General features: G+C 36.5%; 2 protein-coding genes across 23 annotated transcripts; one reads left to right on the top strand and one right to left on the bottom strand.

Moving 5' to 3' along the window:
* Positions 1 to 1226: 1226 nt before the first annotated feature.
* On the bottom strand, positions 1227 to 6198 carry LOC118488149 (chaperone protein ClpD, chloroplastic-like). Of its 22 annotated transcripts, none has more exons than XR_004884017.1 (7): positions 5923 to 6198; positions 4278 to 4544; positions 4046 to 4185; positions 3169 to 3309; positions 2964 to 3012; positions 2820 to 2862; positions 1227 to 2052 (listed from the first exon to the last, which is right to left on the bottom strand). XR_004884017.1 is itself a non-coding variant. In XM_035985344.1 (5 exons), the coding sequence occupies exons 1-3, from the start codon at positions 5979 to 5981 to the stop codon at positions 4074 to 4076; spliced, it is 438 nt and encodes a 145-aa protein (XP_035841237.1). In that variant the 5' UTR covers positions 5982 to 6196; the 3' UTR covers positions 2964 to 3012; positions 3169 to 3309; positions 4046 to 4073. The 22 variants fall into 22 exon arrangements, 1 of the variants encoding a protein (XP_035841237.1); XR_004884018.1 differs by having other exon boundaries at positions 2832 to 2862; XR_004884010.1 differs by having other exon boundaries at positions 2832 to 2862; positions 3148 to 3309; positions 5923 to 6197.
* A 3424-nt stretch (positions 6199 to 9622) lies between these two features.
* On the top strand, positions 9623 to 11287 carry LOC110907435. Its single transcript, XM_022152419.1, has 2 exons — positions 9623 to 10101; positions 10210 to 11287. The coding sequence occupies exons 1-2, from the start codon at positions 9623 to 9625 to the stop codon at positions 11285 to 11287; spliced, it is 1557 nt and encodes a 518-aa protein (XP_022008111.1).
* Positions 11288 to 13503: the final 2216 nt, after the last annotated feature.

Raw genomic sequence — 13503 nt, 5'->3', positions numbered from 1 at the left:
AGGTGCTGAAACAGTTCAAGAAATTCTTACTGGAAATGCCATTGTGAAAGAAGGCTTGTTGAGAAAGTTTAAAGAAGAATTTGAACTTGAAAACTCTGCTAACACTGCTCAGCCAGTGATAAATAGGCCAGCCTCACCAAATACTTCTGCTAATAAACATCTCCCAAGAAACCCACTAGGCTCAAAAATACAAAAGTGGGAAACTGACAAACAGACCTGCGTGTTGACTTTGCTCAGGTCTGGTGGAGAAGTGAAGAAAATATCAAGGGAACAAGCTCTTGGCCTGAGTCTTGAAGATTTGCAGGATCTCCTTGATCTTCCACTTAGCAGGGATGATGAAGACACAGATGCCCTTGACTTTGAATTACAATTTAAAGGTCAGATAAGGGAACTGTTAATGAGGCAATAAAATGTCCACAATAATGAAGAGTTTTGGCATTATCTGTTCCAGGGGGAGATTGTTGGGATTGAACCCTATCAGAGGAACAGATAATTAAAGCCAAAACTGGATCAGAGCAGTGGATCCAGAATAAGCAGATGTTTACATACAAGTCTCTACCCTTGAAAGTGATTACAACAACTGATGACCTCCTATCTGCTGATCTTGCAAAGTGCTGACCTACAACTGCTGCTCAAGTAAAAGATCTGATGGAAGACTAAAGTCCTGCTGATTCAATCTACTGCTTTGAGTCAAGCACTGCTAATCCGGACAAGTGCTGCTGGGTTCACAACAGTAGAAGGTTGCAGCAGTTGTTCTAAAGTCTGTTTTGTAATAGAATGTATTAGCAGTAGTTAACACAAGCAGTGTCTGTATAGATCAGAGGTTAGAGTTTATTAGGAGGTTAGATGTCACTTTCATGGTGACGTCAGCTAAGATGCTCAGTAGTTTGCAAGTGCCTATAAATAGTTCAGTACTTTGTACTGTTCTATTAGCTCTTTTGCATCATTCGTCTTCTTTGCACGAACAAACAACTGAGCTCTGGCTGAGGGGGAGTTTGCATTCATTCATCAATCATTGTAATCGTTGTTGAAATAAATTCAATCTTTCGGTTCATTGTGTAAAGATGTTTGATCAAAGTATTACTCTCTTTTGATTGTATGCAAAGTTTGTTTTCATCTTAATTCCGCTGCACACTCATCCACTTTCATCTTAATTCAAACACAAAATACAATCAAAATCAAACTCAGATCCAACAATAAGGCATAGAGTGTCAAAATCAATATGAACGGTTAACATCCCGTCTTAAAAAGTCTTACTCGAATATTGGAGTTAGTTTCAATTGCTATTTAAAAAAATAACTATGGACCACTTGGCAGCCTCTTGTTTAACTATTAAAGCCATTTGGTGGCATATTTGCATGTGGTTGAAGCTCCTTGTATGATGAATGTTGCTTCTGTCCAAGATCTTCTAGAGAGCATGCATTGACAAGCTTAAAGAATCATTAAACAGGAAAAAGGTGTTGTACGTTATTTTCAACTCGACTTTTTTTTGGAGAATATGGAAGACTCGAAAAAGGCTATCTTTTGATAATGTTCCCTTTTCGTTAAAGAAAGTGGTGGAGGCTATCAAAGAAGATTTTTTTTTGGTGACTATAAAATAGATCTTCATTTGTTAGCCTAGATTAGGAGAGATGGTATGATTTTAATGTGCAAGATCTCATATTGTAATGTGTTTTGTTGTTGGGACTCCTATTTGGTTGGCCCCGTTTCTATATATAAAATATAAAGCCTAGATGAGGAGAGATAGTATGATTTTAATGTGCAAGATCTCATATTGTAATGTGTTTTGTTGTTGGGACTCCTATTTGGTTGGCCCCGTTTCTCTATATAAAATAAAAACTAGCCTAAGATCCCGCGAGTTTCGCGGGTGGTTAAACATAAATATATAATATCTATTGGTATTGAAGCTCATGTAGGTCATCACTTTTTTTCGGCCTTTCCAAACTTAGGCTTCACGTCTAAGGGTTGAAACAGGTCCCAAACAGACAATACACGACCCTAACCGGTACAAACCCATAACCGAACAGAGTGATCACTTCCCTCTCCAAAAACCTGTTACATACCAGCGAACCTTTAATAGATCAACGAAAGGTCATGGTTTTCATCTTTTGATTGACATCAAGTTTATATAAACTTCAATATCTAAATTCTTATTTAAATTCATATTAGTTCATATAAAACTTTGCTTACATATGTGTAAACCCAAAAATGTCTTTTTAAGAAACAAATTAGAATAGTTTCGATACTAACGTAAATATAATTTACACTTAATAAATGAAATAAATGAAAAAAAAATCACAACTTTTAAAGACTTCTTTATACGCGACATTTGTTGTTTCATCTGTCGGTTTGTCATCCTTGTCTAATATCAGTAGTTTTTTGACTCCATTTCTGGTTTTTACTCTTGATAAAGCGACACATACAACCGACTATTAGTGAAAACATATTGTTCCAAAAAAATTAATTTTCAAGTAATGAAGCTATTATATTGACATATCAGTTAACAATAGTTAAAGGAAGATAAAATTGGTGATTTTTCAATAAACATATTTTTTTTTGTGGTGGACATGTGATAATGGCTTACATAGGAAATAAGATGAGATTTTCTAATAATATTGGTGTCTTACTTAAAAGGTGGTTGTTTATACTGGAAATATGTTGGCTGTTTATCTTGCAAAATAAATCAATTACCAACAATAAGAGACAAATAGGGAGGGGGTCATACCAGCAACATGAGTGGTATATTTTGCAAGATTCCTTAAATCGGCAAACATATTTTTTTAACTACTTGTTCTGTTCTGCAAAAACACCGGACTTACTCAATAAATTACCAGTTAGAGAGACTCCATAAACTTGACCAGCCTGTAACAAAAAAATATACTTCAAGAATCGCATTACTCGGTCAATGTATAGATCCAAGGTTATGTAGTATATACTAAGAATAAAAGCATAACAAATAATACCTTGCGCTTTTTAGTGTAAGTAACGCCACAACACTCCTTTGGGGCGTGGCTGCAAAAAAAAATTACTATTAGGCCTGTGATTTTTGTGACGTTTTAGTGAAGTAGATGTCATGATCCTCAATTTATGTGTTAATTATCAATACAAACATTAATATTATTAATATATTGATCAAAAGGTTCCAACCTGTAGCCATCAAGAACTCACTCACTTGGATGAAAATCTATGTGTTGGAACTGGCCTTCTTGAACTTCAAACCATGTAATAGCATTCCCGTACTTTAAATCCCACAACTGTCAGAGCAGTCCTTTAAAGAAACGCTATTACTACACATCTTGAACCGCTAGGCTACAAATCCTTTAGTGAGATTCAATTACTTAATTAAATAAACAGCACACTGACTTTAAGAACCGCTAAAGAAAATGAATATATATATATATATATATATATATATATATATAAACCCTTTAAATCAAAGGACAACCATACTAAAAAAAATAAAAATACAGCAAAGGGACTGCCATATTTAGTTCAAAACTTCTAAAGGTAATGCAGCAAGGTTGGTCATTAGTTGTTAATGGACCATTAAGTGATTGGATCTATCATGCTACATTAACATCAACAATATAAAAAGAAAATAAAATCAACTAAAAAACCAAATCCAATAAAGTCACCCCATTTGCTAGCCTGGGCCTGGCTTCCTCATTCTTGTGCTAGGCTTCCACATTGCCTCAATGGTATTCATCTTTAGGTCAGTAGTTGGGTTAAAGGCCAAAGGGTTGAGGCTTGACCTTAACAGGTTCTCTCAATTTTATTTTAACAATCGTTCAAGAGTATAATATAAAAACATATAAAGCCTCTTGTTTGTCTTGTTATTGGTTTAGTGAACAAAACAAAAATAAAAGACACATTGGTGACCAAGGTTTGGATAACTTGAATAAAACATATAGCTTTATACTTCATGCTAATGATATTAAAGTAATATACAGAACACCAATCTCTAGATATGAATCTTTGAACAACTTGTTTACTTGTTATAGATATAAATCTCTGAAAGTAGAGACATAAAGAAGAAAACATATACCTCTTAGAAAGAAAGCTCACGTGCCTGGTTACTCTCTTCGCCAGCACCTGATCAGAGATGCTAAATGCATATACCTAAACCCGAACCCCACGATCGAAGACACTGCAACATAAGCTAACTCGTTCAAATTTGCTCCTAACCTGCGAAAACCGAATTCGAACTATATTATCAAATATTTCAAATAAAACTCTGATGCATCTCATTCTCTATAATCTAAAGATGATCAACTCACTTTTGAAGAACACGACCAGCACTACCATCATCAACAGTCAACAAACCAATAACAATATGTTTAGGAGCAATAAACTTATACCCCATAGTTCTTAAATACTCAACCGCAACTTCAAACACCCTTTCCGTACTATTCGAAAACGCCACATCCGTAGCCGAACCCGAACTATCAACAACATCACAGCTTTGATTGGTCTCTCGGTAAATCTCTCGAACACCCCAGCTAAAGCTTGATACCTTCTGCCAGCTTTTCGTCTTGGTCACCAACCTTATATACAGAAACACAAAAACACATTAAATATCACACGAATCGGAAAACATCAAATGAATCCTCCCCTGTTCGCATCAAGCTTGATACCTAGCCTCGCTACAGTTCAAGTTTCCAACCACCAAATCGTCCAATAGAATAATATCAAAACTTAGAAGTCTATCTAGTTATGTATACATTAATAAACTATCTATAACTTCTTTTACTTTAATCTTATTGTATCAGATATATTATACCAAAATAAGAATTTTAGACCATACAAAGTGGAGATTTTTGGTGGTTGAACATTCCTCCACATGCCTAAATCTAGCCATACCTCTACAGACTCTATTCAAGATCTATTTAAAAGGCCGAGACTTGTAATAGAATTCATTTACGTTGAGATTACCATACACGTTCATATTTATTCCAAAGCAAAATGGGTCATCTTGGAGGATTTGTTTATTCTTTTTAAAGAACATGACCAATCATATTGATAGAAACTTGAAAGGCTCAACTTTAAACATAGTAATAATAACTTGTAATAAAATCACGCGGTTTAACAAAAGAATTAAATAACAAAACCAGTTTCACTATAAAGTGTCAACTATCAAAATAATATATACTCAAATTTATTACCTTCCATGATACTAAATCTCTTGTTGTCATTTTGTCGAACACCTAGTGTGCAAGAGAACATGTTCATCAAGCATCATATACCTTTGTGCTCTATGGAAGTGACCCAAAAGTTTTTGTCCATTGGTGTGGATCGAAACAGGTAGGATTGACCCAAAAGTTTTTTTTGTCCAATAGTTTAGATGATATAAACTATTGGTGTGTGATATATGATTACAAAAATATTATCAGACACTCCCATCACATATCAAAACCCAATTCTTGTTATATAACCTATATAACATATCCTATGTCAAGAAACTAATAAACTGAAAAACTATAGAACCCAAAAACTGTAATAAAAAATGCAACTTGGGTTTTCTTCTATGGATGAAAAAGATTCAAGAAAGCAACAAAAAGCCCATCTTGAAAGTTTAAAGAAGCAAATACATGCCATCAGTAACATCAAATCAAACACGATTCATGATTTCAGACGCAGGGTCAAGATTTCAAACAATAAAAAGATGAGCATATATAAAAAACATCAAACACAATTCAAGATTCAGATTTTCGACGGAATAACAGTTGTTTAAAAACCCTAAAATACGAAGATATATGAATGATAACTAAATTAAAGATTGAGAAAAGAACATATGTTTTGCTCAGTTGCTTTAGATTGAAATCTAGAGTTTGTGAATGGATCAGAGATAGATAAGAATCATGTGGAAACAACAACAACAATCGCGAATCAACCGGATTGAAACACAATCGGTAAATTTTATACCTGACTGAGGCTATCTTCAGCATCTTTGCATTCACCATGATTGGGACTCTGTTGCTCATAGAAAAACGGCATTTGAAAGATCCGCCATTCCTTTAGAATGAATCAGTAATCCTTGAAGAACTGGTGTGTTAGGGTTTACATAGGATGACGAAGGAGGAAGAAAAGAAACTCCAATGATAATGATATTACGGTGATGAAGAGGGAAGAAAAGGAAACCCAGATTTGATAGAAGTGAGAGAGGAAAATAACGCTTGAATGAATGAGAAGCTTGTGAAGAAAGGAATAACATATGTGGTTTTAGCGCTCATTCTTTTTCATCAGGAAGTATTAGAATGCCAGGTGGCAATTAGTGGAGTAAATTAATGCCAAGTGGCACCAAAATGTTTTGTTTTAATATAGATAATAGATAGCCGTCGGCTGAAAAAAAATGTACCTATGGATTTAATTTATTTCTTTTAATGTATACTAGTTTTTTTATGTCGCGCATTGCGGCGAAACCCAGTAAATGATAATGTAAAACAAACATGATTTGAAAATAAGCATGTTGTTTAGAAAGCTAGACCATTAGAACGATTTAGTTTATTATCGTACCGTTTTATGATACAAAATAAATACTTTATTTTAAATACAACTTCGTTTTTAACAAAACTTATAACAAAACGTCAGGGAAAAAATTAAGCACAATTACGTACTTAGGTTTTTAGAAAAAAGTTATAACGTAAATTATTAAAAAAGTATCAAATTAATCGATAAATTAATATATGTTTTAAAAACAGGAAAAAATTATTATAAAATGGTAAAGGAAATATATATTTTTTAAAAAAAGAAAAAAATTAAAAATATGTTATTAAAAGTAAATATAATAAAAACTATTATAATATATTAAATAATAAAAAGCTATATAATATTATAAAAATAAAGTTACTATTCATCAACCATGATCAACAATATATATATAATATAATAGAATGGTGGTTTATAAATTGTGAATTTAAAGTACTAACATAAAAAGATTGAAATCATCACTTGAAATTATAAAAGAGTTGTGCATTAAACATGTGTACTAAAAGCATACAAATTTATACAAAATTGGATAGTGATAACGAAAGAGAAGAGAAAGTTGTAAATTAATAAGAACTAGAATCTAGAACCCGTGCTTTGCCGCGGGGTTTCATTGAATCATGTACGTGCAATGCGACGTCTAGACTCGTACAAGTTAATATATATATATATATATATGTATGTATGTATGTATGTATTGTAATACATAACAAAACACAAACTACAATAAACTACATAAAAATATTAAATGAGGTAAATGATTAACATTGTATTTTAATGAAACCATTGTTGTGTTTTGTATGTATGAATAAGTAATAACTAGTAAGTTAGAATGAAATTGTTAGCAATAATATGAATGAAAAGGTTGAGATAGTTATTTAAATTAGAAACCAAATCATCAACATCAACACTCCATGGATAAATACTTTTTCATACAAGAAAATTTATTTGTTCGTTAACATACACTCGCATTTATATTTTATATTTTATCACCCGGACTTGAAGCTCCAAATAAATCAAAATTTAGTTTTTTGGCATTAGCAATCAAAAGTAGGAAACATTATGTATTTATAAAAAGTGATTACAGAGAGTAGACTCTTTCTCTCTCTCTAAGACCGGAGGTTATGCGCTCCGGCAACCGGCCCGTCCTTCCGTTGCCGCCCCAAAAGACCACCCCCTAACCCGTTGCCGCCCCTTCTCCCGTCCAAACCGTCCTCCCCAAGCCGGTTTTCACGGGCCTCTCTCCTCTCTCCTCACACACACACATACATACATACATACATACATACATACATACATACATACATACATACATACATACATACATACATACATACATACATACATACATACATACATACATACATACATACATACATACATACATACATACATACATACATACATACATACATACATACATACATACATACATACATACATACATACATACATACATACATACATACATACATACATACATACATACATACATACATACATACATACATACATACATACATACATACATACATACATACATACATACATACATACATACATACATACATACATACATACATACATACATACATATATAAAGGGATTCATCCTCCACCCCCTAGGTCCATCCTCTCCAAACCTTTCCTACGTGGCGGTGACGTGGCGGCCCATCCTCTTGCTCCCATACCCACTGATCTAACCCAAACACACCTCAATATTTATTCACCATTATCCTGAGAAAACTTGACACCGATCTGCCAGATCGTTGCCGCATCATCACCCGTCTTACACGATTGCTACCAGATCTGACCATCACCACAATCGCTTGAACCTTCCATCGGCACCGTCCCATGAAGATGAACTCCTAGATCCTCTTTCAGGCTTTTCCGTCGAAGATAAACCGTTGGTAATCTATTTAGAAACTTTCTTTCTGGCAACCAGATACTACACCATCAGCGACTAAACCTTCCATGTTTACCTTCTCACTAGTCCACCACCACCACGCCGCTTGTCTTTCCAGCTGCTACCAGATCTATCCCTATTTCTGGCGATTGGTTTGAAAAAAAATGCAAACGTCGTATGATTTCAACACCACCGTTGCTCTCAGTGTCGAAACCCTAGCCACCGCCTTTGTCCCGTGCAGCTAATCAACCATGGTGGTGATGGTTTTTGTTTTTCCAGTGAGGTTATACAATCAATGATGGACTTTTGAAGGGGTAAGGTCCCAAAAACCTCATATCAAGTACTTGGGACCATACCACAACCTCGTCTTTTAACCCTCTCTAGGCCTTGTGCAGCCGGGCACTGGTCCTACAAAGAGTTAAGAAGAAAGACAGCAGACAGCACCCGCGCGCCAAAAGGAAGTAAATAAATCCTTGCGCCACTTCTCCATAGCAAAGGGATAAAAATCCCAACAAATACTTCCGCTTAAATAATACCCAGACTTGGATATTATTTACCTAGCCGATACCACACAGTAAGGAGTCACACTGGATTATGGCAATAATCTTCTAGAAGACTCAATCGTGCACCACCAGACGGTTATAACCGTCTGGGACACGTGTCATCACCCCAGGCCATCCTGAAATCACGATGATAGCATGGAATTGGAAAGAAACCTCCACTTGCCCACTTTCAACGTAGCAACCCCCCAGCCTTTGATTAAGATCACGATCCGTGTGCTTCCACAATCCGATCTAAAGAATTAACGGAAGGAAAATAGCCGCTTACGGGGTTAGCATCTTCCGTTAATATTTCAACAACGAATTTTCCCGCCCAAATTACCGACTATAAATACGAGAATAATTCAGGTATGAACCCCAAGTTACACACACTTCGTCAATACTTCTTCTTCTTCATAAACACATACTTATTCTCACGCCAGAGTCGGGTCAAAGAGAGAACCTCCCTTCTCCCCTCGACGAGGCTAACGGTGTTCTGTTTTGCAGTTTCACCAGAGAAGAAGACCTGTCCCTTAGAATCAAATGAGAGAAAACCACCCTTTTATGCAGAACCTAACCCCCTAGATAATTTGATTCCGGTCATTTATCTAGTGTTTCTTCATTGGCGCCCACCGATCTTTCTGTTTCATCTGTTTTATCTCGTTTTCGATTCATTCTGTTGATTCCATTCAGAAATGGAGGAAACTTCAACTCACCGTCAAAACGGCCCTCGGCCAAACTTCGTTAACAATACCCAAGTTGAGGGTATTGTAGAAGAAGCCTCGGATGACAATGAAGCACAGTTTGCTAACAATCATCCAAATGAACCTATCACCCCAGGGGTACAGCCAGAGGTCCCCATAAGCTCAATTTTGCCCCCAGGAGAAACCCCAATCTCCTGGTATGTCAGATCACAGGGGGCGTTGAATGTTGTGTATACACAGCTGTGTGCACAAGTTGCCCCCCAAACACAATCACGGAGGCCTGTATCCCATGCTAGGACACCGTCGGTACCTCATGTTTCTCAACATGCTGGGCCATCCCGAGTTCAGATAGAAGACACAGAGGTTTACTCTAGATCTCCTTCGAGATACGAGTACACTCAATCAGAGAATTGCCGAAGGGAATATCGAGATGAATCCCACCCTTATAGGAGACCATCAGTTCACACCAGGTTGGGTTCTCAGCAAAATACCCACACCAGTGAATATGATTGAACTTACCGTGAAGGAGAAAGTGCCAGTGTATTTACCCGGTTACAACCAAATTACAATAAGTGTAGACCACGCGCGGTTTACAATCTGGAGGTTGAGCACAACTATGATCTGATCTATCGTCCTGCTGAAGCGGCGGAGAATTCAAAATTTATAAGTGAAATCGCTCTGGCTCCGCTAGAGAAAGAAAAGCTCCCGTCTACTGTAGGGAAGTTCAACGGAATGACAGACCCTGATGATCATCTGCGAGTCTTTACAAGCGTAGGGCTGGTAGGAGGCTGGACCCTACCAATGTGGTGCCACCTCTTCATTCAGACCCTTACTGGCGCTGCAAGAATATGGTTTTACAACTTGCCCATTGGGAAAATCACGTCATGGATATATCTGCGCGAGAAGTTTCTGGTTCATTTCAGCCAGCAAAGACGATCCATCCGCGACACTGCGGATGGGATGAACATCTGGCGTCATGATGATGAAAGTCTGGAAGACTTCATTACTCGCTATAACAAGGAGGTACTCGAGATCGGGGACGTTCATGAGCAGCTGATTCGCGCCCAATTTAATTATGCAGTCAGATCCGACGATATGATAAAAGTCCTGTCTGGGACGGAAGGACTCCCGAAGAGTTGGGAAAAAGTGATGGCGGCGGCTAAGGTCTACGCACAAACAGAAAAGAATCTCACCACCAACAGGCCGCCACCACCACATAACCGGCCCTCAGATTTAGGCTCAAGTGGCGGGAGGAAGTTTAAGAAAGGATGGCGCGATTCAAGCTCAGGGAACTATTCATCCGAGGATGCCCGAGCCACAATCAACAAACTTACCGCACAAAGGGAAGCCAAGCAAGAGAACAGGGAGAGACAATGGACTCCCTTAACCAAAACTCCTGCGGAAGTTCTAAGCACAGAGGATTACCAGTTTAAACCTCCGCCACCCATGAAAAACAAATGCGGACAAGACCCGAGTCAGTATTGTGAATACCACAAGGACAATGGGCATACTACTAATAACTGCATTTCTTTGCCCACGGAAATTGAAAAAGCACTTAAGAGTGGTGAGCTCACTCACTTACTACAAAACGTGCGCAAAGAAATAAAGCAAATCACTCGAGGCGAAGAAGGCCCGAGCAAAAAAGCGAAAAACTAAGCAGCGACTCTATGATCTCCCTGCAGTACGAAGCAGACTCTACAGTTATCAAATCTAAGCAGGAAATAGAGTGTAAGTTAAGAACCGTGTAATTATTTTTAATAGACTTTGTAACAGCCTTTGCGCCTTATCCTGAAATAAACAACAAAGTTTCTATTATTCTTGTTGTCACACTCCGACCACGTAAAACAACAAAACGTGGCGGAAACGTCGGGGAGTGTTGTAACAGAATCATTGTTTCACAACCATGGAATAAATAATTTTGTTTTATTGAATAAATGAACTCATTGTTTTAATACAATCAAATAAGTACAACTATTATCTTTCAAGTTTTAAAGTTGCTAAGGCACGAGTCCATCCTAAGTGTAGCATATATCATCAATCATCACAGAGCAGTACCTGAAACATGTGTAAAAATAGGTACGTCAGCATAAAAATGCATGTGAGATACATAGGTTTTATTGATTTAGGATTCATGACTTATAAGTTTAAAGAAAAGGTTTTAATAAAAGTAGTCATGATCCTTGAAAAAAAGTTTTCTTTTATAAATCATACTAAAATTTATAAGAAATCAGATGATACAAAATAATAATACATAGGTAATTAAATAATTAAGTAAAATGAGTTTGTATAAAATATATTGTTTGAAAAACAATATTTTAATAAAAAGATTTATAGTATATATAAAAATATACTTCGGTTTTAAGAAAGTTGAATAAGTAATATATTAAAATATATTTTAGTTCCAAAACCATTAACCCAAGTGTACTAAATAACGCCACGGTATGTAATGCGATGAAAACACTTATATATAAGAAGTACCAGCGGCGTATCTACCATGTTTTCATCACATTACACCCGTCCCGTTATCTAAACACTAACCAAACACCAGTCATTAAGTAAATAGTATATTAACCATACTTTAGTTGGTAACGTAAATAAGTTTTCAGTAGTATATCAAAAGTATACTTTGGATTTATAAATAACATATTAAACTATGCTTTGGATTTTGAGAATAACATATCAAACTATGTTTTAATGATTAACAAAATATATGTTGGTTTTGTACAATATCCCATATGAGAGCATATCAAACTATACTTTTGGGAGTATAACTTAATATACAAAAAATAATGTGATTTAAGAATTCATTTAGACCTAGTGCATCAAAATACACCTTTGAGACTATAGAAATACCACAAAGGCAATCCCTATTTGGATGGAGCAACAAATTGGTTTCAGACATTCCATGACAACAGGAATGGGGTGTCAAATCCTATAGCGCTATATCATACTACCAACCGGTCTGGTGAACAAAAATAAGTACTATTCCAACAATTAATTTTATAATCTTTGAAAAGCAGTGTTTAAACCATAGATAGTCATTTAGTTTGTCAAAAGATAAGTACTAACATGTATAATCAATTATACTTTGAAATCATGAAAATAACAGATAGGTACACATGCTTCACCCCAAAACAGTTGAAAACAGTAAAAGAGGGGACTATGTACTCACTTGAGAGTGCTTAGAAGTCTTGAACAACTACCAAGCAAGCTAGAGGAGTCCCGAAATCGAACGGCACCTAGTATTGATAACTACATAAATAAACCGGACCCAAATCGGGAGATTGGATAGTATGAGGTCTCGTGAACCAAATGAGTGTGGGAACTCATATGATATGGTTTAACAAGGCCAATGAAACCTCCGTATCCTGTTTCTTCAGTTTCTCAATCTGGTCTTTTAACCCTCTTTAGGCCTTGCCGCGGGGTAAGGTCCCAAAAACCTCATATCAAGTACTTGGGACCATACCACAACCTCGTCTTTTAACCCTCTTTAGGCCTTGCGCGGCCGCGCACTGGTCCTACAAAGAGTTAAAAAGAAAGACAGCAGACAGCACCCGCGCGCCAAAAGGAAGTAAATAAATCCTTGCGCCACTTCTCCATAGCAAAGGGATAAAAATCCCAACAAATACTTCCGCTTAAATAATACCCAGACTTGGATATTATTTACCTAGCCGATACCACACAGTAAGGAGTCACACTGGATTATGACAATAATCTTCTAGAAGACTCAATCGTGCACCACCAGACGGTTATAACCGTGGGGACACGTGTCATCACCCCAGGCCATCCTGAAATCACGATGATGGCATGGAATTGGAAAGAAACCTCCACTTGCCCACTTTCCACGTGGCAACCCCCAGCCTTTGATTAAG

The sequence above is a fragment of the Helianthus annuus genome, chromosome 16 (genome assembly GCF_002127325.2).
Source record: "Helianthus annuus cultivar XRQ/B chromosome 16, HanXRQr2.0-SUNRISE, whole genome shotgun sequence".
NCBI lineage: Eukaryota > Viridiplantae > Streptophyta > Magnoliopsida > Asterales > Asteraceae > Helianthus > Helianthus annuus.
Note: the sequence above shows the minus strand (reverse complement) of the source record. Positions and strands in the feature narration are given on the sequence as shown.